Source organism: Acinonyx jubatus, chromosome B4, assembly GCF_027475565.1.
Source record: "Acinonyx jubatus isolate Ajub_Pintada_27869175 chromosome B4, VMU_Ajub_asm_v1.0, whole genome shotgun sequence".
Lineage (NCBI taxonomy): Eukaryota > Metazoa > Chordata > Mammalia > Carnivora > Felidae > Acinonyx > Acinonyx jubatus.
The window spans coordinates 19,732,635-19,755,252 of record NC_069387.1 but is presented as its reverse complement, the minus strand read 5'-3'; the positions used below and the strand labels follow the sequence as shown (position 1 = coordinate 19,755,252).

Below are 22,618 nucleotides of genomic sequence, written 5' to 3'. Positions count from 1 at the left end.
GCCTCTAACTGAATATGACTGGTCCTTATAAGAAGATGGCCACTTGAGGACACAGAGGCAATGAAAGAACAGTGGGGTCAAAAAGCAGAGACTGGGGTGATAAATCCATAATCCAACGAATGCCAAGGATTTCCTGTCACCACAACAGGCTGGAAGAAAGGCACAGAACTGATGCTCCCTCACAATTCTCAGGAGGAACCAATGCCAATAACTTAATTTCAGACTTCTAGCTTCCATAACTGTGAGAGAATGAACTTCTGTTGTTTTAAGCCACCCAATTTGTGGTACTTTCTTAAGGCAGCCCTAGGAAACCAATAACAGAAGCTGTATGAAAAACTGGCTAGGAGTTGGTTATGTTTTGGAGTTGGGTGATGAACTAGGAGGGATGGGAAGTAGTTTCATTCTATTATTATTTTCTACAATGACAATTTCCAAACCAAATACTTATATTGTTATAATATGTAGAATAAAAACGAAAACTTCATGTAAGCATAATTTAAAAAGTTAGAAAACATTAGAATAATAAAATTAGACATAAAGCCTAAAACTGTTCTTTATTATTAGGCACAAAACGATCCATCAAGAGCTTAGATAAAGGTAAAAACCCCAATGAAATGTTTATGTGAAGAAAACCCAAAAGAAATGAGGTGACACAAAAAGTATTCAACACATTCAAAAAAGTAAATTAATTTGTAAAGAAAGCATCAAAATTATTTTATACTGTTATAAAGATCTATATGCCCCCAGTATCACACAGCACACCGATTTAGTAGCCTACTTTCAAACCAGACTTTTTGCAGCTAAGATATATTGCTTTGTTACCTCATCCTTGTGGAGGAGAGGAGGTAGATACAAAAGGTACCTGGCTTATCCCCTAAAAAAAAAAAAAAAAAAAGGTCACATGCTGTGTTAACTGGGGATTTGGGTAGTCACAATTTCAAAGCAGGCCAATGCTTTGAACTTTCAAAGGGAAAAACAAATCAGACCCATCATGGATTTAAAAAAATGGCAAACTGTATTCTACAACTTTGTACCTAGAGAAAAATCCCCCCCAGCAATAGTAACCTGATGACAATCAGAACTTGTTGCTAGGCACTCTACTTCTCTTTGACACTATTTCATGGTTTCCTACTACCTGGCGCTGCTGACATTACCGTTGGGTGATGAAATCTCATTATTCTAATTTCAGACCCAAATGTATCCTTATCATTTTCTTCTTAGATGTCTTGTTTTTTCCTGTATCTGGCATCTCTGATCATCTTATTACTCCTTGTAATTATAAATATGTACATGATATTTATATGATCCTGTAAAATAAAACTTCAAGTTTTCCTTCTCTTAAAATACTACTATAAGCTATGGGTCTCCCAACTTACATGACCTCCCCATTTCCATCCTCTCTCTTTGAACCTGCATATTCTACTGTCACCTTGCCATTTCCCTTTCTAACAAGTTAATAAATTTTGACTTGCACTGAATATAATTTGGTCTAATAAAAATATTTCTGACAGAACAGAAGCCTGATCCAGCAGTAGGGAAGATAACCATGAAAAAGCCTCCATGCTGCAGGATGGATGAAGGCAGAGACCAGTCTGCTATAGTACGATACAATACGATATGACGCGATATGATACAATATAATATCAGTTTTTCCATAGCTGTGGAAAAAATACTGTCAACATATCCAGATATGCAATTCAACCATTCTTTCCTTCATGAAAAAAGAATGGACCATGTGTGTACTCTTGCACAAAAGACATTCACTTCTGACGATCCTTACATATTTTAATTTCAACGTTTTGGTTTTTAGTTTCCCTCTTAACAGACAGTCTTTGAAAATGAGCAAAGTCATTTTCATCCTACATGTAACTTTGAAAACTGCAAGAGAAGTTGTATCACTTTGCCTTACAGGTCTCACTTACAACATGCAGAAAATAATTAGATTTTAACCACCTATGGAGAAAGAGCCAGAGTAAAGGGTTACTCTGTCCATTTTCTGGAGCTTGCTGAATGATTTTGTAAATGTGATGTGTACCCTTCCTTAGTCCCAGGTAGCTGCTCTGTGCTCAAGTGTAGAGATTAGTGTATAAAACAAGAGTAACACTGTTAATTGGTGCATACTCTATACAGCTGACCCTTGAACAACAAGGGGACTAGAAGCATCGATGATCCCCCATGCAGGTGCAGGTATAACTTCTGACTCCCCAAAAACTTAACTACTAACAGCCTACTGTTGACCAGAAGCCTTACCAATAACATAAAGAGCAGATTAACACATATTTTGCATGGCGTATGTATTACATACTGTATTCTTATAATAAAATAAGCCAGATGAAAAGTGTTATTTAAAAAAATCATAAGAAGGGGGGCCTGGGTGGCTCAGCAGGTTAAGCATCTAACTTCGGCTCAGGTCGTGATCTCATGGCTCGTGAGTTCAAGCCCTGCATCAGGCTCTGTGCTGACAGCTTAGCCTGGAGCCTGCTTTGGATTCTGTGTCTTCCTCTCTCTCTCTCTCTTCCCCTTCCACACTTGTGCTTTCTCTCTCAAAATATGAATAAACATTAAAAAAAAAAACTTTTTTCAAAAACTCAAGAGAAAATACATTTAGGTGCTGTACCGTACCATGCTGATCAGACGAAGTCTGCATGTAAGTGGACCTGCAGAGTTCACACCTGTGTTACTCAAGGATCGGCTCTAACCCTATATACCTTAATTACTTTGCAAAGATCCCATTTTTAATCACCTTGTTTACTGCCACCCCAAAAAAACTATAAGGTGTAACTGTGTATCTATGAATATTTTATGGCACCAAAATGAAGACAAAGTGAAAAAAATACTTGTGGTATATACAAACAAAAATTTGTTATCACTATTTAAAGAGGCCATAACTTTAGAGGCTCCTGGGCAGCTCAGTGGGTTAAGTGTCCGACTCTGGGTTTCACTCAGGTCATGATCTCACAGTTCTTGAGTTTGAGCCCCACATCAGGCTCTGTGCTGACAGTGCAGACCCTGCTTGAGATTCTTCCTCTCCCTCTCTCTCTGCCCCTCCCCAGCGCACACTGTCTCTGTCTCTCTCAAAATAAGTAAACCTAAAAAAAATAAAAAGAGTACATAACTTTAGAATGCCTAACAGTTTAAGAGCTAAATGGGCAAAAACAGACACAAAAAGAAATATTATTCTGACAACCTGACAAGTAATCAAAAATTCAAATAACTGGATATCATTTATTATCAAACTGGCAAATGTAGAATATGATTTTAAAAATGAATACAGACAATGGTGTGGTAAAAATGGCATTTTCATAAATTATTAGCTATATAAATGTGGAAAACAAACAGGCAATCTTATCAGAACCTTACAAACAGGTATAATCTGTAACACAATAATTCTAACTCTAGAGTTCTAGCCAAAGGAAATCAATCTAAACACAGAATAAAAGGGTTGGTGAAGCAAGATTCTTGTCATGCTTTAAATTACAACAGAAAAATAGCTAGGTAATGTGGGAATGGTTAGGAAAATTATGACATAAACATCGAGTCATCCAGGGGCACCTGGGTGGCTCAGTTGGTTAAGCATCCAACTTCGACTCAGGTCATGATCTCACAGTTCATGGGTTTGAGCCCCACATCGGGCTCTGTGCTGACAGCTCAGAGCCTGGAGCCTGCTTCAGATTCTGTCTCTCCCTCTCTCTCTCTGCCCCTACCCTGCTCACGCTCTGTCTCTCAAAAATAATAAACATTAAAGAAAAAAAGAAAAAAAAAAGTCATCCAAAGAGCCAAGAATAAAATCTGTATATTTGGCATTATTATAACTCATACTTACAGATTTTTTAAATGCCAAATATTTAAAAATGTTTATACATTTAAAATGTATTATTTTTAAATACATCAATTATTAAATCAATCATTTAATTATTTATTATTCAAGGTAATCTAAAATTTGGTAATCCTATGACAGGGAAGCAGAGAATTTGAGTATCAAGAAGTATTCTTATAATCCTTCAGAAAGTATATGTAAAACATTTTGTTATAGTTCAGATGTATATTACTCTGTAGAAAGAATTCTTACGTTTTATCAGAATCCCGAAGACCCAAAAAATGTAAAGAAGCACTAGTTTAGAAAAATCGGACATGCCTTCAAAGTGTCTTCCTGGACACCTGGTACACTTTGCTAAGATTTACTATTTTAGAATCAAGCAACTCAGGGGCATCTGGGTGGCTCAGTTGGTCAAGCATCCAACTCTTGATTTCGACTCAGGTCATGATCTCACAGTAAGTGAGCCTCACATCCGGCTCGTGCTGACAGTGCAGAGCCTGATTGGGATTCTCTCTCTGCCCCCTCCTCTGCTCTCTCTCTGAAAAAAAAAATAAACTAAAAAACAAAAGTTAAAAACAAACAAACAACTCAAAGAGATCAGTTTACTCAGTTTTATTCAGCATGATTCCATGCTGTCATAGAGTATACTAACAGTTTATGCCGTAATTCCATATGCTAGTGTTATATAATGAGAAAAAACATCCCAACATACAATTGTCCCTGGATCTGTTTTTTACGAAGTCATCAGGTGACCTTAAATCATCTCTTTTTAAACCTGGTCAAAACTCCTTTCTTTTTTAAAATTTATTTATTTGGGGAGGGGGTGTTATTTGGGGAGGAAGGGGGGGAGAAGAGAGAGAGAGAGAGAGAGAGAGAGAGAGAGAGAGAGAGAGAGAGAGAGAGAATGAATGCCAAGCAGGTTCTGCGCTGTGAGCAAGACAGGGGGCTCAATTCCACGGACCTGAGAGATCATCACCTGAACTGAAACCAAGAGTCATATGTATAAATTAAATGACTGAGCCACCCAGGCCCTCCGGCCAAAAACTCCTTTGTGAACTCCTTTTGAAAAAAAAAAAGATAGAAATTCTCAAGAAGGTTATGCAGAACACTACACTATTTTATAAAATTAAAGAATTAGCATATGCAATTTGGCACAGGTACATCAGGAACAGTTTATAGGCTTTTTTACCTAGTTGTTTAAATAGAATATTTACGAGGGGCGCCTGGGTGGCGCAGCCGGTTAAGCGTCCGACTTCAGCCAGGTCACGATCTCGCGGTCCGGGAGTTCGAGCCCCGCGTCAGGCTCTGGGCTGATGGCTCAGAGCCTGGAGCCTGCTTCCGATTCTGTGTCTCCCTCTCTCTCTGCCCCTCCCTCGTTCATGCTCTCTCTGTGTCCCAAAAATAAACGTTGAAAAAAAAAATTTTTTTTAAAAATAGAATATTTACGAGACATGAAGGTAAACAAGAGCACCTAAACTCCGGCGTCTTTTGTAGAAACTAACTGTGCTCAATTGTTTTTAATTTTTTATTATTATTTTTCTTTTTTAAGTTTATTTTTGAGAGAGCAAGAGAGACAGAGACACCACACATGAGCAGTAGAGGGGCGGGGGGGGGAGGGAGGGAGGGAGGGGGAGAGAGAGAGAACCCCAAAAGCCTCCATGTTGATAGTGTGGAGCCTGAAGGGGTTCAATCAAAGAACCATGAGATTGTGATCTGAGCCAAAATCAAGAGTCCAATGCTCAACTGACTGAGCCAAGTGCTCCTATTATTTTTCTTATTTTAGAGAGAGACAAGGTGTGAGAGTGGGGGAAAGGGACAGAGGGGAAGACAGAAGGAGAGAAAGAAGAGAGAGAGGAAGAGAGAGAGGAAGAGAAGAGAAGAGAAGAGAAGAGAAGAGAAGAGAAGAGAAGAGAAGAGAGAGAAGAGAAGAGAAAGAAGAGAAGAGAAGAGAAAGAAGAGAATCTTAAGCAGGCTCCACACCCAGCATGGTGCCAGATGCCACCAATGCTGGGATTCACGACCTGAGCCAGTATCAAGAGTTGGACACTCAACCGACTGAGCCACCCAGGCTAATGATGGAATGGTAACTAGGCATCTATGTTTTTCTAGGTGAAAATGGCTTCGAAGCCCAAGTACCTAGACCATACTTACTCTGTTAAAAATTGAGAACTTGGACACTGAGTCAAGTTACCTGTAGGAAACTCAGATAAAATGAGACACGGAATTAGATGATGTGGAAACAAGAACAGACCACAGACAGAAAAGAGACCGTAGGACCCTCACCACAGTTGGAATGGATGGTAGTCAGCCTGTGACTTTCTAGTTCCAGGTCCAACTCCCCACATATGTTGCAGGAATACCTACTATACTGGCCTTACAGCCAACCCTATTTGTACTTTAGCTAGTTTCAGTCAATTTAATTTCTGACTAGGATAAAGTTTTTGATCTTAACTCTAACCCTGTTATCATTTATTTTCCTATGAATAAACCAAATTTCTCAAGTATGACTTGCCTTGCTTTAAACTACTGCCTAGCAACGTAATTTCCCTTTAAGTACAGATGTTAACAGAATCTTATCCTAGCAGATTATACCACAGAAGCATCTATCATCTAGGAGTGCCCAAGATACCAAACAAACATGAAAAAAACCTGATACTGGCAATCTGTATGTTGGTGAGATTATTAAGTTTACTTCCATGAACAATTTTAACTTAGCCACTGTCTACTGGCATTTCCAGTTTAGACTGGACTGCTGCCTTGAAAAGAGGAGGGAAGAAATAACGGTGAAAGAAAGTACACTGCCATTCTTCCACAGTCCTTAATAAACCCTGCTTAATAAAACTGCCTCTGAGCCTCGGAGTTGAAAGAAGGCAATGAAGAATGAGGCTGAACACGAAAGCACAAATACACGAAAAGCAAATAAAAAGAAAAATAATTTACTATCCCCTGAGAAAATGAGAAACAATACCAAACAAAACAGAATACGTATACATGGGTGTACTGGCAAGCGGGGGAGAGACACAAATACTACAATACAGAGAAGCCTAACAGGGAAAGTGAGAATCAGCAGAGGTGCAAAAAAGGGCAAAAAGATTTTTCTATACAGACGGTTGCAAGATTGTTTTCCTTTTCCAAACGACACAAATGTCCACAAAAGAAAAAAAAAATTACGTGTTCATTTGAGTAACTAGGATACAAGTGCCAAGCAAAAACAAACGTGTATTATATTAGATATATACAAAAGCAAATATTCAATGCTTCAGCAGAAATGTGAATTTTATCTTGGAGTCTTATAATCATATTGTTAATGTATGCTGGCAAACAACTTGTAGATTCAAGATTTGTTCTACAAACCAAGTGGTAAGTCCCACCAACATCTGCCAAGAATTTAAAGCTTAGTGTCTTTGTTCTAAGAAATGAGTCAATTAACTTGATGACTCTATATAGACTCTATCTCAGGTGATGATGATGTGCTCAGTACTTAAGTTCTTGAAACTGAAAGGCCAGTCTGATTTTTTCTTCCTCCCTCATCTGTGTGTCATCACACCCAGTCAATCAAACCTCTCATATGTTACCAAAAGATCTGCCCCTTCTTCCTTCCTAGTACTACTCTCCTTCTTCAGACCCTCATTATTACCTCTGGAACACTGCAAAAGCTTAAATAGTGTCTAAGTTAACTCCTGTCTCTTCTACACTCCCTCTCCCAATCTTCCTTTCACTATCCTTTAGATGGTAGACCTGAGTACATCCCTCCCCAAGTAAATCTAAACACCCTTTATGGAAATAGAACTCAAACTCCTTAACAGGACACAGGAGGCCCTTGAGAATCTCTCAGCATTTTACATATCACACTCAAACTCCTAGCAATAGTGCCCTTCTCCCTCACCACTATACTACTCTCACTCCCTCACCCTCTCCCTCTCAACCCTCCCTATTTCCCACTTCAGAGCTTTTATGCTCCTCCAGTCCGTAAAATTAATAGCTGCTGTCGCACTCCCTCCTCTTTCCTCTCCTCACAGCCAACACCCAGAGACTTCTCACTCTTCAAAATTCAGAGAAGCTACCATCTTTTCTAAGATACACCTTCCCTCTCTTCAGCACTGTTACACTACGCTAAGTAAACGTTCTCTGTGTTCTCTAATCCTCGCACATGCTACACTAACAATCATTGGCGTGTACTTATCTATCCTACCACGTGGGAGCTTTATGTATTCCTTGCGCTTCCAGCAGTGCCTGGTAACAGGGCATGCCATACATAAACGTTGGCCCAATGAATGGATAGATATATGGAATGTTTAGCTCCACTCTCTGAAACCTAGCTTTTTAAATGGTACTAATGAGGAATCCCCCAATCAGAGAGCAAATTTGGTCCTTTCAAACTTTCCCACCGGATGCCAAATATACTGATCGACACTTCTCTTGACAGCCATTTCACACTACTCCTTTCAAGAAAGACTGGAGGGAAGTCGGGCTAGCAACTTCTAAGTATCCCTCCACCTTTAAGCTTCTATGGTTAAATGACACCATGCTTTTATTTTGTTTTTTGTTTCTCTGTTTGGTCTATTATGGTCCTACCTATACTTACATTCATTTCTTCGTGGTCATCGATAAATAAAGACTCTTCAAAAGCATATATACAGACAGAACACATGTATCATTTACCAACTATTCTCTGGAAATTGTAGCTTTCTAAAATAAATGCTTCCTGATGTGACATGATCTCGGGGTTGTAAGTTCAAACACCAGGTTGGGTGTAGAGATTACTTAAAAGTAAAATCTTTAGAGGCGCCTGCGTGGCTCAGTTGGTTAGGCGTCTGCCTCTTAATTTCAGCTCAGGTTATGATCCCATGGGATCAAGCCCCAAGTTAGGCTCAGTGCTGGGTGTAGAACCTGCCTGTGATTCTCTTTCTCTCTCTCAAAATAAACATATAAATAGATAGATAGATAGATAGATAGATAAAATCTTTAAAAATAAAAAAAATTAAAATTAAATTAAATAAAGGATTCCTTGACTCTGAATACAAGCCTCTATCCCTGAAAACTTCAAAAACAGCTCAAAAAAATGTTTCTTCAAAACTATTACAATTCTTCACATTTCTTCAAAATTATTAAGAGGTAACTTAAAGGTGACATATGCCACTCATTATTTTATTAACAAAATGTATATGTCAGTGAAATGAGGAACTGATTGCTACAATATGAGAGGTCAAAAAATAAAAACAAGGATCTGGTGACAAAATAATAGAAAAACTGGCCATTATGTATTTAATGACATGTAGAAAACTTAACAACATAATAAGTCAACACAATGAGTTCTCTGAAATTTAGATATACTACACAGACATTCTAGAAAATTTCCTTTCCTATCACTCAAAAGATTTCCTTCGTGGGTTTTTTTTTTCCTTTCCTAAATCCCACTATGTTCCAGCCACACGGGATTATTTATTATTCTGTGAACTGCCTACCGCCTTTCCTTTGCAGTTACTATATTAGTTTATGTTACTTTCTCTGAGTGGAATTATCATATGATCCTTTTTTCCACAGGTCAAATTCCTAGTTATTCTGCAAAGTCCCTATAATCCCTTTTTATGTTTTACTCAACTCCTTAGGCAAAGGTAATACCTCCTTTCATTATGTTCCATAACACTCCACTCACATTTTTTATTATGACAGATATCTCCCATTTTTCGAAAGTCTGTGTTATGCCACTTTGATTTGACAAAAGGCTTACATTAATAACTGTTTTTGCTAACTGAAAGAAATCCAAAAAGAATTTTTGCTTTTACGAAAAAAGGTGAAAAGTGAAAGCGATGTTCAGCATCTGCTTTGCCACGAAGCCGTCACAGGGTCAATGTGCACCCAGAGCAGCAAGAGCGGCGCTGCCCAGCTCCTTCCCCAGGAAGTACCCTGAGCATCCATCTCAGCACCAGACCTCCAGAGCTTTGAACTATGTCTGGAAGCATCTGTGCTTTGTCTCGGTTTATTTCATGCGCTTGTTAGCAAGATGGGTCCTAAGTTATCAGAAAAGCCTAAGAAAGGTTATTTTTTCAGACTGGAAACACTCAAAACCTTTCCCACATAGAGTAATGGTAACTGCTTCCTCAGCTTTACACCAATTTCAGCTTACGAAAAGTTTCACAAGAATGCTTTCTACTTTTGGATAGCTGCAGAAACCTGTACTTATATATTATTTTTATACACTATAATTACATTATTTACTCTTCTTTCTAATTGAGAGTGTCACATGAAGAAAAATCCTGCATTTTATACATCTTTGAATTCCCAGTGTCTAGCACAATGCTTGATATAAAGTAGGTCCACAGTATGAGCCCAGTATATTAATAAATGCTCTTCAATGCTCTTTACTACCATCCATTAAAAAGTGATATCTTCCAAAACTCAACAATCCATTTTCCAATTGTTCCTATCATTTCAGAATTACATGCCTCATATTAGCCACACTGAATAATCATGAAGAGAGTATTATTAAGCTTTCAAGGTTAACTATACAAATCAACATCCATAAAAATCCAAGAAACATAAACAAGAGAGTTGACCCATGACCACCATGAGTTTGAACTGCGCCTAATTATATGTGTGATACAGTACAGTATTGTAAGTGTACTCTCCTGTGATTTTTTTAAAAATTTTTTTAATTTTTTACTTATTTAAATTCAAGTTCCTTAACATATAGTGTAGTACTGGTTTTAGGAGAATTTAGTGATTCATCACTTACATATAACACCCAGTGATCATCCCAACAAGTGCCCTCCTTAATGTCCATCACCCATTTAGGCCAACACCCACCTACCTCCCCTTCAGCAACCCTCGGGATGATTTTCTTAAGAATATTTTGTTTTCTCTACATTACTATAAGAATACAGTATCTAATACATATACAAAATATGTATTTATTCACTTTATTTTTTTAGTAAGGTCAACAGTAGACTATCAGTAATTAAGTTTTGGGGGGAATCAAAAGTTATACATGGATTTTCAACTGTGCAAGGAGTCAGCACCCATAACCCCTGCATTGTTCAAGGGTCAACTGTACAGCACCCCCATATAAGGAAAACTACAAAAAACAAAAAACAAAAAACAACTTGATGGAGAGAGACACCAAGTTTCTAGAAGTAAATATTCAATATTATAAAAAGATCAATTCTTCTAGGGGCGCCTGGGTGGCTCAGTTAAGCGTCCGACTTCGGCTCAGGTCATAATCTCGCAGTTTGTGAGTTCAAGCCCTGCATCGGGCTCTGTGCTGACAGCTCAGAGCCTGGATCCTGCTTCGGATTCTGTGTCTCCCTCTCCCTCTGCCCCTCCCCTGCTCACACTCTGACTCTGTCTTTCAATAATAAATAAACATTTTAAAAAAAAATCAATTCTTCCTCAAAATAGTATTTCATTGTAATACTAATATAATCACAATTGTATTTTGTTAGTCCTAATGTTAATCTGGAAAAAGAAATCCATAACAATACTTGTTCTACCATGTACTATGGTGTATATAAAGCCATAATAATTTAGAATAGGTTTTAGGAAAAGAATAGACAGATGCAACAATGGAACAGAAAAAAAGTGTTCACAACATCCAAGAATTTAATAATGATTCAAACAGTATTTCATTTCTTTCTTTCTTTTTTTTTTTTTTTTAAAGTAACCTCTACGCCCAATGTGGGGCTCAAACTCACAACCCTGAGATCAAGAGTCTCAGGCTCTTCTGACTGAGCCAGCCAGGTAGCCCAAAACAGTATTTCAAATCACTGTGTAAAACACAGATCATTCACTAGTGTTGAAAACTGGACTATGTGGTAGGGGAAAAGTTAGACACATACCTCACCATATTATAAAATGAACTCTAAATGGATAAAAGATTTACACCTAAATAATTCTTCCTTCTTCCCTCCCTCTCTTACTCCTTGAATACATTAGTCTTAAAGCCTTAAGGTGGGTCCAAGCATGGCAGCATCCATGCCAGGGAAGGGAGAAGTCCAACACAGGTGTCAAAGCCCCAGCAGAGCTGGCTCCCACCGGGGTTTTGGAGGTAGAGGGGAAGGCAGTACCACACCCTGAGCAAGGTGACGAGACCAACTATTTGAGGGATGAGGGAAGAGTGGTGGCCTGGAGCTGAGTGTCAAATACCACAACTAATACAAAGGGCAGCCAGTGCAGGGAAGCAACAGCAACCCAGAGTGATGTGTGGAATCCAAACCAGGTTAGGGTGGTCATTGCATTAGGGGACGGGAGCAACGTTAATACAAGAGAGATTGATCAAATAAGCAAACACATTGAGGATAATGGGAGTCAGATTTCTCACTGTTGGCGTGAGAGTCATAAACATAAAAAAGTTTATGTTTATGTTAAATTTGTGTTCGTAAACTTGGAAAATCCTGCATTGCTGGATTGGATTTGGAGAAATTACTAAGAGTTTATGGTTCTCTATATATACAGAAATACATATGTATATAATGTATACCCATACACTGAATCGGAAGTATCACTGTGACTTAACAGTCTTCAATATATAGAGATAATCATTGAAAAAATACAGATGTGCATGTGCATATATCTCTGTATCTATATATACACATATATTTCCGGAGAGGGCTAGGGAATAGCAATATCCCAATAACAACAAGCATACTTAGTGCCCACTTTGGTTTCTAAAAGGAATCAATACTCCTTGGATAAATGGTGAGGATTCATGGCTAGCTGGGTCAAAAATGATCCAAGATGAGCCTGAACATACTGTAGTGTCAAAACTAAAGAGCTCACAACCTTATTAAAACACAAAGCCAGTCTGAAGGGAGTCCCAGCAGACAAACCTGAGACAAAATGATCATTAAAATAAATGGCAGTAATAGGGAATGACCCATTAAAATAAAATAGTTAACACAGAAGTCCATGTTAGTCCACACTTATATAAATGGGGACTGGAACTAGTTATTCCTTTAAGTGAACTACCAACTAAAAAAAATAAATAAATAAAAGTGGAGTGTCAACCGATGAATGTAAAATAAATGATGGAAACAGAAAACCACTACTTGCTATCAATTACAGTAATAAACTAATTAAGCCAAGAAAGAACAATGGATGCTAAAATCAGTGGGTTAAAGGCACAAGGAACAAGATATTTACATACAAAGCACTTCCTCCAAAATGCTTATTTATTACAAAGGGAAAGAAGATTAACTTCCCAGTGAAGAAACCTTACAGATACCACCTTAACCAAGTGATCAAGGTAACATCAAGTAATGGGGAAATCATGTACCACCTGACAGGATGCAATGAGAACACAGCATCACTTCTGTGACATTCCTGCCAAAATACAAGATCTAAAACTTAATCATGAGGAAACATCAGAAAAAGCCAAATCGTGGAATATTCTACAAAATAACTGGCCTGTAATCTTCAGAAGTATCAAAGTTATGAAAGTTAAGGAAAACTGAGTTACTATTTGAGATTACAAGACAAAATGCAATCTGTGATCCTTTTGCTATGAACAGCTTAACTGGGAACTGGAAACATGAATGAAAATTAGGGAAATGATGAAGTCTGTGGATTAGACAGTAATAATGCATGAATTCTGATGGCTGTATTCTGGTCATGCAGGAGAAAGTACTTTCTTACAGGAAATGCATGTTAAAGCATCTGGGGTCTGAGTATATAATGATAAATAACTCTGAAAATGGTTTAGGAGAGGAAGAGCTCTTTACACTATTAATGCAACCTTTAAGTTTGAAGTTACTTGAAAATTGAAAGGAAAACCAAGTATTTAAAAACATGAACTTAGGTGCACTTGTGTGGCTTGGTTAAAAGGCCACTTTGGCTCAAGTCATGATCTCACAGTTTGAGTTTGGGCTCTGCGTGGGGCTCTGGGCTGACAGCTCAGAGCCTAGAGGCTGCTTCAGGTTCTGTCTCTCTCTCTCTCTCTGCCCTTCCCTCACTTGTAGGGGTGCGCGCACACTCGCGCTCTCTCTCTCAAAAATGAATAAACATTTTTTTTAAAAAACACGAACTTGAAAGCACTAAAAAAAAAGTCTTATACAGTAACATAAAGATTTCCTTTGGAAGCATCTGACTTCAGCTCAGGTTATGATCTCGCAGTTTGTGAGTTCGAGCCCTAGGTTGGGCTCTGTGCTGACAGCTTAGAGCCTGGAGCCTGCTTCTGATTCTGGGTCTCCCTCTCTCTGCCCCTCCCCTGCTTGCTCACGCACATGCGTGCACTCTCCCTCTGAAAAATAAGTAAAACAGTAAAAAAAAGAAGGAAAAAGAAAAAAGAAAAACATTACAATATTAAACAAAGAGCTTTTCAAGGTCAACAAACATGAAAGGCTTTTTTTTAAAAACTGTAGGGGTGCCTGGGTGGCTCAGTCAGTTAAACGGCCAACTTTGGCTCAGGTCATGATCTCGCGGTCCGTGGGTTCGAGCCCCGCCGTCGGGCTCTGTGCTGACAGCTCGGAGCCTGGAGCCTGTTTCGAATTCTGTGTCTCCTTCTCTCTGACCCTCCCCGATCATGCTCTGTCTCTCTCTGTCTCAAAAATAAATAAACGTTTAAAAAAAAAAATTTTTTTTTAAAGTGTAAAATATTTAACCTTACTGTTTACTCAGAAAAAAAATCAGACACTAATATTTTTCACTAAAAAGAATAGCAAAGATTTTTTTAATGGTAATATATAGTGCACTTACCAGGATATAAGGTTATTAGCACTGTCACCTATTACTTATGTAGCATAAATTAGAAACTGCATTCCACAGTACAATTTCATACAATATATTTATGGAAGCTTCCAAAACATTCGCACCCCTTTACACAGAGATTCTATTGCTACGTACAAGCCAAAGCCAAAGCCAAACCCAATCAAGGCCCTTCAACAGTTAGGCATTCCTTAACCAGTTTATCAAAACTAATAATACTGTATATTACATGCTAACTATCCACTAAAAATAATGTCAAAAACGTAACTGATACAAAAAGATGTTCAGGGTTGATAAATTTCAAAAACAAACAAACCAGTATAAGCAATATAATCCAATTTTAATAAATATATATTACATATAAAAATGTACACACACACAAAAATCTAAAAAGATCAGAAAGAGAAGATTAGGATGACTTCTGTCTTGCACTTTTCTATTTGTTTCCTGTATTTTTAAATTTTAAAAATAAATATTAATAACCTATATTGGAAAATGTTTAACACAAAAATATTTGTGTTAGAATTGGTGGTAGTGATAATTTCTCCCCACAAATGAAATAAAGTAACAGTACCTTAAATTAATGGTGACACCATACCTAAAGACACATTGGGTGAAAGAAAAATCATCTAACGTACAAAAAGAGAATGAAGCAATAATATATATATGTACTATAAATCAAGAAAAAGATATGGGGGAGCAAAGCAAAGAAAATATTAACTAAGTTGTTAAGAAAAAGCTAACAACAAAAATCCTATCTTGGGGATAGAAAAGAACTGGGGAAAGGAAAAGAAGCACGCAGTATTCTGTAATAGGGTTATTTTTCAAGAAAGGATGTATAGTATCAAAACAAATGTTATACCAAATAATGATTAATTCGAATTTAATAGAACCTTTATGTTTGAAAGAACCTAAAAAGCCAGTAATTCTTAAAGGACAAATCTATATAAGGACGGAAATGTCACATAAACGTTAAAATGCTAAATACATAGGTGAGTATAAAAGGTAATATATTTTTGTTTGTGTTGTACTCCTGTGACTTTACAACATATTTTAATAAATGTAGTTTACCATTTAGTAATTATACTTTCTTCAAATCTCTCTGGAATCTGGAGGCCTATGATTTAAATTTTTTTAATGAAAGCCTATAATAAAACAAAATATTTTACATTTCCCAGTTTTAGAACAAAAAAGTTGTATTTAAACATCAATAAAATAACATCCACTGTACCTTATTGTAACGATCATGTGGAACAGACTGTAAAACAATTGGTTCCATTGTAGAAACATTGGCAAACTGTACCTCTGGAATATACAGGGCACAAACCACATGAGCCCAACCTAAAAATAAATAAAAATAATGTCATTTTCCAGTTTTCAATACAACTTTTTCAAAGATAAACAAAATCATTAACTTCCTAAAGAGATCCCTTCAAAGCCTAGTTAAGCAAAAGTACAACAAAAAGATGAACAAATTCTCATTACTGACTATAAATAGTCAAACCACTACTGATAAAGCACTCCATCATTTCTCCAGCACAACGGCACAAACAAAAGAACATTCTTAAAATGCAAATGCTAGCACGGACACTTCTTATAAGAGCACACTAAATGATCTGAATCAACACTACTTCTGAGAACCACTATGAGAAAATAAGAAAGCTTTAGAGGCGCCTGGGTGGCTCAGTCAGTTAAGTGTACGACTTCGGCTCAGGGCACGATCTCACAGTTTGTGGATTCAAGCCCCCCATCGGGCTCTGCGCGGACAGTGTGGACCCAGTTTAGGATTCTCTCTGCCTCCCACCACCACTCACGCTATTCTCTTTCTCAAAATAAATAAACTTTAAATTAAAAAGTAAGAAGCTTTATAGTTGAATACCTAAAATTAAAATTTTAATCTTAAATGTCAATTATTAAAATTTTAACTTTTATATTAATATTGATACTTTAAATACTAGTACTAACATTCATTATTTTACTGTTTCAATATTTAACTTAAAATATTTTAGCAATTAATAAATATTAATGTTTTGGGGCACCAGGTGGCTTGAGTGAGTTAAGCATCCAACTCTTGGTTTCAGCTCAGGTCATCATCTCATAGTTCATGACTTCGAGCCCCACATCGGGCTCTGGGCTGACAGCACGGAGCCTGCCTGGGATTCACTCTCTCCCTCTCTCTCTGCCCCCTCCCCTGCTTGCTCTCTCAAAATAAATAAACTTAAAACAATTTTTTTAATAATAATAAATAAATGAGTATTGATGTTTTAGTTTTTGAAATGTGGCTGAAACTATCAAAGAACTGTGATAATGAGGAAATACTGAGCCAAAATTGGAAAATAATGAAAGTCCAAGGAGGTGAGTACAGCTTTTGGCCACTTTTGCCCCCCCACTGCCTATTTCACAGAAAGCAGGTAAAAAGGGTAAAAGGTGGTTTTGACAAACTCAGAAGGCTGGAAGTACAGGGATCTATGTCCACAGACAACTGAAGGAGAAGGGGGAGGAGTAAGCCCTTCCCTTCCTTCCAGCTGAGACATTGAAGGCTGCAAGCCAGAATAATCCAAGTACACAGGCCCTCAAAGAGATTGCACCTAGGCTTTAAGTTCATCTCAAACTCTGAAACTGGACTCATGTTATACTAAATTGCAAGTGCCCCCAGGCACCAGACAGAAGCAAATTATACATCCTCTCTGGAGGAAAACAATGTAATCTTGACTACAAATAACTTCTACTACTATTGGTTCATTATCATTTTCAGCACAATAAAAAGTACCAAACACATGAAAGACACAACATAAATGAAAACCAGCAGAAACAAGAAAGTCAAACCAGATCTGTATTTTGGAGTTTTAGCCACAGACATTAAAATAAGTATACTTATTATGCTCAAATACAACACAAAGTTGAAAATTTTTTCAAAGAACTGAAAACTGTAATAATAAAAAATTCTAGAAGTAAAAACAAAAATTTGTTCAAAATCAATGAATGGGATCAACAACGGTTTAGACATAGATGAAAACAGAATTAGAAGGCAACAACAAAATAGGTCAGAAGAAAATGTCCAGAATGTTAGCACAAAACACAAAAGTGTGAAAAATACAGTAACAGGACAAGAAGCATGAAGAATATAATCAGCAGGTCTTACACACATGTAATTAGAATCCCAGAGAAATGTGAGAGACAAAGTAGCACAAAAGCAAAATTTCAAATGATAATACCTAAAAACTTTCCAGAACAGAACACAGCAAATCATGGACAGAAGAAACACAGTAAATCTCAGAATAAATAAAAACAAATCCATACCTAGGCCAATTAGTAAACCTATAGAAAACCAAAAGAAAGAGATAAAAATCTTCATACAACCAAAAGGCAAGTTATCATCAAAAGAACAACTGGATATCAGAGTAGCTAAAATGAACAAATCAGGAGACTATAGATGCTGGACAGGATGTGGAGAAACGGGAACCCTCTTGCACTGTTGGTGGGAATACAAACTGGCGTAGCCACTCTGGAAAACAGTGTGGAGGTTCCTCAAAAAAATTAAAAATAGATCTACCCTATGACCCAGCAACAGCACTGCTAGGAATTTACCCAAGGAACACAGGAGTGCTGACGCGTAGGGGCACTCGTACCCCAATGTTTATAGCAGCACTTTCAACAATAGCCAAATTATGGAAAGAGCCTAATTGTCCATCAGTTGATAAATGGATAAAGAAGTTGTGGTTTATATATACACTGGAATACTACTTGGCAATGAGAAAGAATGAAATATGGCCTTTTGTAGCAACGTGGATGGAACTAGAGAGTGTTATGCTAAGTGAAAGAAGTCATACAGAGAAAGAGAGATACCATATGTTTTCATTCTTATGTGTATCCTGAGAAACTTACCAGAAGACCATGGGGGTGGGGGTGGGGGGGGGAGGGAAAAAAAAAGAAAAAGGTTAGAGTGGGAGAGAGCCAAAGCATAAGAGACTCTTAAAAACTGAGAACAAACTGAGGGTTGATGGGGGGTGGCAAAGAGGGGAGGGTGGGTGATGGGTATTGAGGAGGGCACCTTTTCGGATGAGCACTGGGTGTTGTATGCAAACCAATCTGACAATAAATTTTGTGTTTAAATAAATAAACAAACAAACGAACAACTGGATAAATAAAGTCCAAAACTATCTTTAAACAGATTTCAATTAAAGGGAACACTAAGTAATTTTCCTCAGGCAATGGAAAAATGAGCCAAGAAGAAAGCTCCAAGATGAAGTAAAAAAATGATAAGCATGTAGGTACTTTTAATGGCTACTGACTAGATAAAACAACAATATTCTCTTCCAGTGAAAATACATGACTGCTTACATCACAAGTTAAAAGTTGATCTGGTAAAGTTTTCAGTGTATATAAATTTAACACATATTAAAACTACAGTAAAGACTGGAGAAGAAGGTAAAAGAGATCTATATGGTTTCAGTGTTTTTACATTTTGTGTGAAGCAGTACACAGAGTAGTCTAAAATTATTAGTATGAGAACTGTAATCCCAAGAGCAGCTACTATATACATAAATACGGCCAAAAAGGTAATTTAATGCAATTAATTAAATTTAAATGCAACGCTAAGTGCATTATTAAACTGATTAAATGCAATGCTAAAAAATATTCAAATAATCACAAAGAAGGGGGGAAAAAAGGGAAGAAAGGAATAAAGTAAAAATCGAAGTTAAAGAATAGGTGGCACCTGGCTGTCTAGGTCAGAAGAGCATGAGGCTCTTGATCTCAGGGTCATGAGTTCAAGCCCCATGTTGGGTGTAGAGATACAAAAAATAAATAAACTTTTTTTAAAAAAAGAAAAAAATAGCAGACTTCTTCTGGTCAAGATGGAGAAACAGGGACCATATTTGGCTTCTTGCATGAACAATACATATTTCCCATGGCAAAAAAAGAATAAAAAGATAAAATAATTGAGACAATGGTTTTCAAGACGCTGTGTATCAGATAACAACAATAGTAATCCCAAAGAAACAATAAACAAATGAGATGAGCTCTCAGTTTGCCCAGTTTAACATCTTGAGAATTCTTCCAGGCCAAGGCACAGGGAGAGAAACTAAGGCCAAGCCCAGAACACTCCCAAAGTTCACATCAGGTAAGACCAAGGCAGCTAAAACTGTAAGGACAAAGCACCAGAAATGAAAACTCTTTACAGAGAGAACAAATGCTCACAGAGAGATACAGAGAACACCATTTGAATATTAAAGGACTGAACATATGAGAGAAGAAATTACCTGAGGTTGAAAAAAGAACCATTCAAAAAGAAGTAAAGGAAACTGTATCCAGCAGACAGGAAGAGCTAGGAACATTGCCTGGTCTCCTTAGCCAGACTGAAAAACCTCAACTCTCAGGACATTGGGTATCTGAATACTCAGAAAGATCTTGCCTCCATAGTGGGAAATAATTACCCCTAGACCAAGTACTGCTCCTAATAAATCATAAGAGCAGGACCTGACAGGATCTAACTATTTCTAAGGAACCTAACTGTATTTCAGAACAAACCTGAAGAAGATATAAAGGAAGGCAAAATTCCCAGACTTCCATCAGCCACAATAGTGGAGTAGGAAGCTCCAAGAGTACCTTCCACCATGGAAATATCACAAAATCACGCAGGAACCGTCAGAACCAATTTTGTTAGCACTCTGGAAAAGAGAATGAAAGGTTTGCAGCAACCAAACACTAAATCAAGAAAAGGGCAACTTAAAAATGGCAGGAAAGCTTTGGGCATTTTTACTTTCCTATAACCCATGCCCACGCTACGTTTAGCAGAGGTCTTGAAGACAGCACTGAGTTTGAGTTTTCAATGCGGAACCCTAGTTCTTTCTCCATTCCGAAAGTTCAGAAAGTTAAGTACAGACACAAAAGATACAAAAAAGATCCACAGTAAACAACTGTTTAAACAAAAATACCGGGAATTTGTTGTGGGGTTTATAACAAAAATAAATGCATGACAACAATTGCATAAAGGCCAAAAAAAAGAGAAATGGAATCACATTATTTTGAGGATCTTATACTATATGAGTAGTAGTATAATAATAACACTTGATGGTAAACTCTGAGACAAAGATGTAAACTTTAAGCCCTAAGACAATGACTAACGTAACACAACAAAATTCATGGCTAATAACACAACAAAGTAGACAAGATGGAATCATAAACATTTCAAAAGAAGGCCAGAAAAGAAAAAAAGAGAACAAAAACAAATGGAGCAAATAAAAAACAAGTATCAGGGCACCCAGCTGGCTCACTCAGCAGAGCATGCAACTCTTGACCTTGGGGTTGAGTTCGAACCCCACACTGGGTGTAGACATTACTTAAAAATATAAAATCTTGGGGCACCTGGGTGGCTCAGTCAGTTAAGCAACCGACTTCAGCTCAGGTCATGATCTCGCGGTCCGTGAGTTCGAGCCCAGCGTCGGGTTCTGTGCTGACAGCTCAGAGCCTGGAGCCTGTTACAGATTCTGTGTCTCCCTCTCTCTGACCCTCCCCCATTCATGCTCTGTCTCAAAAATAAATAAACATTGGGGCGCCTGGGTGGCTCAGTCAGTTGAGCATCCAACTTCGGCTCAGGTCATGATCTCGCGGTCGGTGAGTTTGAGCCCCGCGTCAGGCTCTGTGCTGACAGCTCAGAGCCTGGAGCCTGTTACAGATTCTGTGTCTCCCTCTCTCTGACCCTCCCCCATTCATGCTCTCTCTGTCTCAAAAATAAACAAACATTGGGGCGCCTGGGTGGCTCAGTCGGTTGAGCATCCGACTTCGGCTCAGGTCATGATCTCGCGGTCTGTGAGTTCAAGCCCCGCGTCAGGCTCTGTGCTGACCGCGCAGAGCCTGGAGCCTGTTTCAGATTCTGTGTCTCCCTCTCTCTCTGACCCTCCCCCATTCATGCTCTGTCTCTCTCAGTCTCAAAAATAAATAAACGTTAAAAAAAATTTTTTTAATAAAAAATAAAAATAAACATTAAAAAAATAAATAAATAAAATAAAATAAAATATTTAAAAAATAAACAAAAAAACAAGTATCAAGATGGTAGACCCAAATCTAACCATATCATTAGTCACACTAAATGTAAATTAACCAACCACCCCAACTAAAAAGCATAAATTGTCGGAATGAAAATAACAAGTGGTCAATAAGCACATGAAAAGATACTAGTCATTAGAGAAATGAAAAATCAAAAACAAACTGAAATACCCTTCATATCCACCAGGATGGCTAAAACCAAAAAGACAAACATTAGCAAGTATTGACAAGGATGTGGAAAAATTGGACAACTAATGCACTACAAGTAGAAATGTAAAATGGTACCTCCACTTTGGAAAACAGACCAGCAATTTCTCAAAAGGATAACAGTTAACATGTGACCCAGGAAATACACTCCCAAGAATAATCCAAAAAATTAAAACATATTTCTGCAAAAAAATTGTAAATGCATGTTCACAGCAGTATTATTCGTTCACAGCAGTATTCAAAATAATCAAGTGAAAACAACCCAAATATCCATCAACTTTTGAATGGTGAAGGAAAACATGGTATATCCATACACTGGAATATCAACTGGCAATTAAGTGAATTACTTAGACATGCTGCAACATGGATGAATGTGGGAAATAGTGTGCTAGGTTAAAGAACCCAGTCACAAAAGACCACATATTGTATGATTCTAGCTATATGAAATATCTAGAACAGGGCAAATGGACACAGAATAGGTTAATTATTGCCTCGGGTGGAGGTGTTGAAGGGAAATAGGAAGTGAATGCTAATAATGGTGACAGTGTATCTTATGAAAATGTTCTAAAGTCGACTGTGATGATGGTCACACAAGTCTTTGAATATTTTTAAAACCAATGAATTGTGTGCTTTAAATCAATCAATTGTATGATATGTAAAGGTATTATATCTAAACAACAATAAGAAAAAATTCAATTTTTTAAATGGGCATTTGATTTGAACACACACATCACCAAAGAAGATACAACAATGTCAAATAACCACGTGAAAAAGAGCTGAAATTTTCTACTCATTACCAAAATGAAAATTAAAAGCAGAAGGATACCACTACATAACTATTAGAATGGC

General features: G+C 37.5%; 1 protein-coding gene across 19 annotated transcripts in view; it reads right to left on the bottom strand.

The window, feature by feature from the left end:
* The window catches only part of MLLT10 (MLLT10 histone lysine methyltransferase DOT1L cofactor), a 233,864-nt gene that overhangs the window by 135,270 nt on the left and 75,976 nt on the right, over positions 1 to 22,618 (bottom strand). For 18 of the 19 annotated variants that reach the window (XM_027073587.2, XM_027073585.2, XM_027073590.2 and 15 more), the window contains one exon: positions 15,747 to 15,856. In XM_027073587.2, the coding sequence (XP_026929388.1) occupies positions 15,747 to 15,856 (110 nt within the window). Of the gene's footprint in view, positions 1 to 822; positions 3,072 to 15,746; positions 15,857 to 22,618 lie in introns of those variants that run through there. The other variant, XM_053225378.1, reaches the window with a different exon arrangement.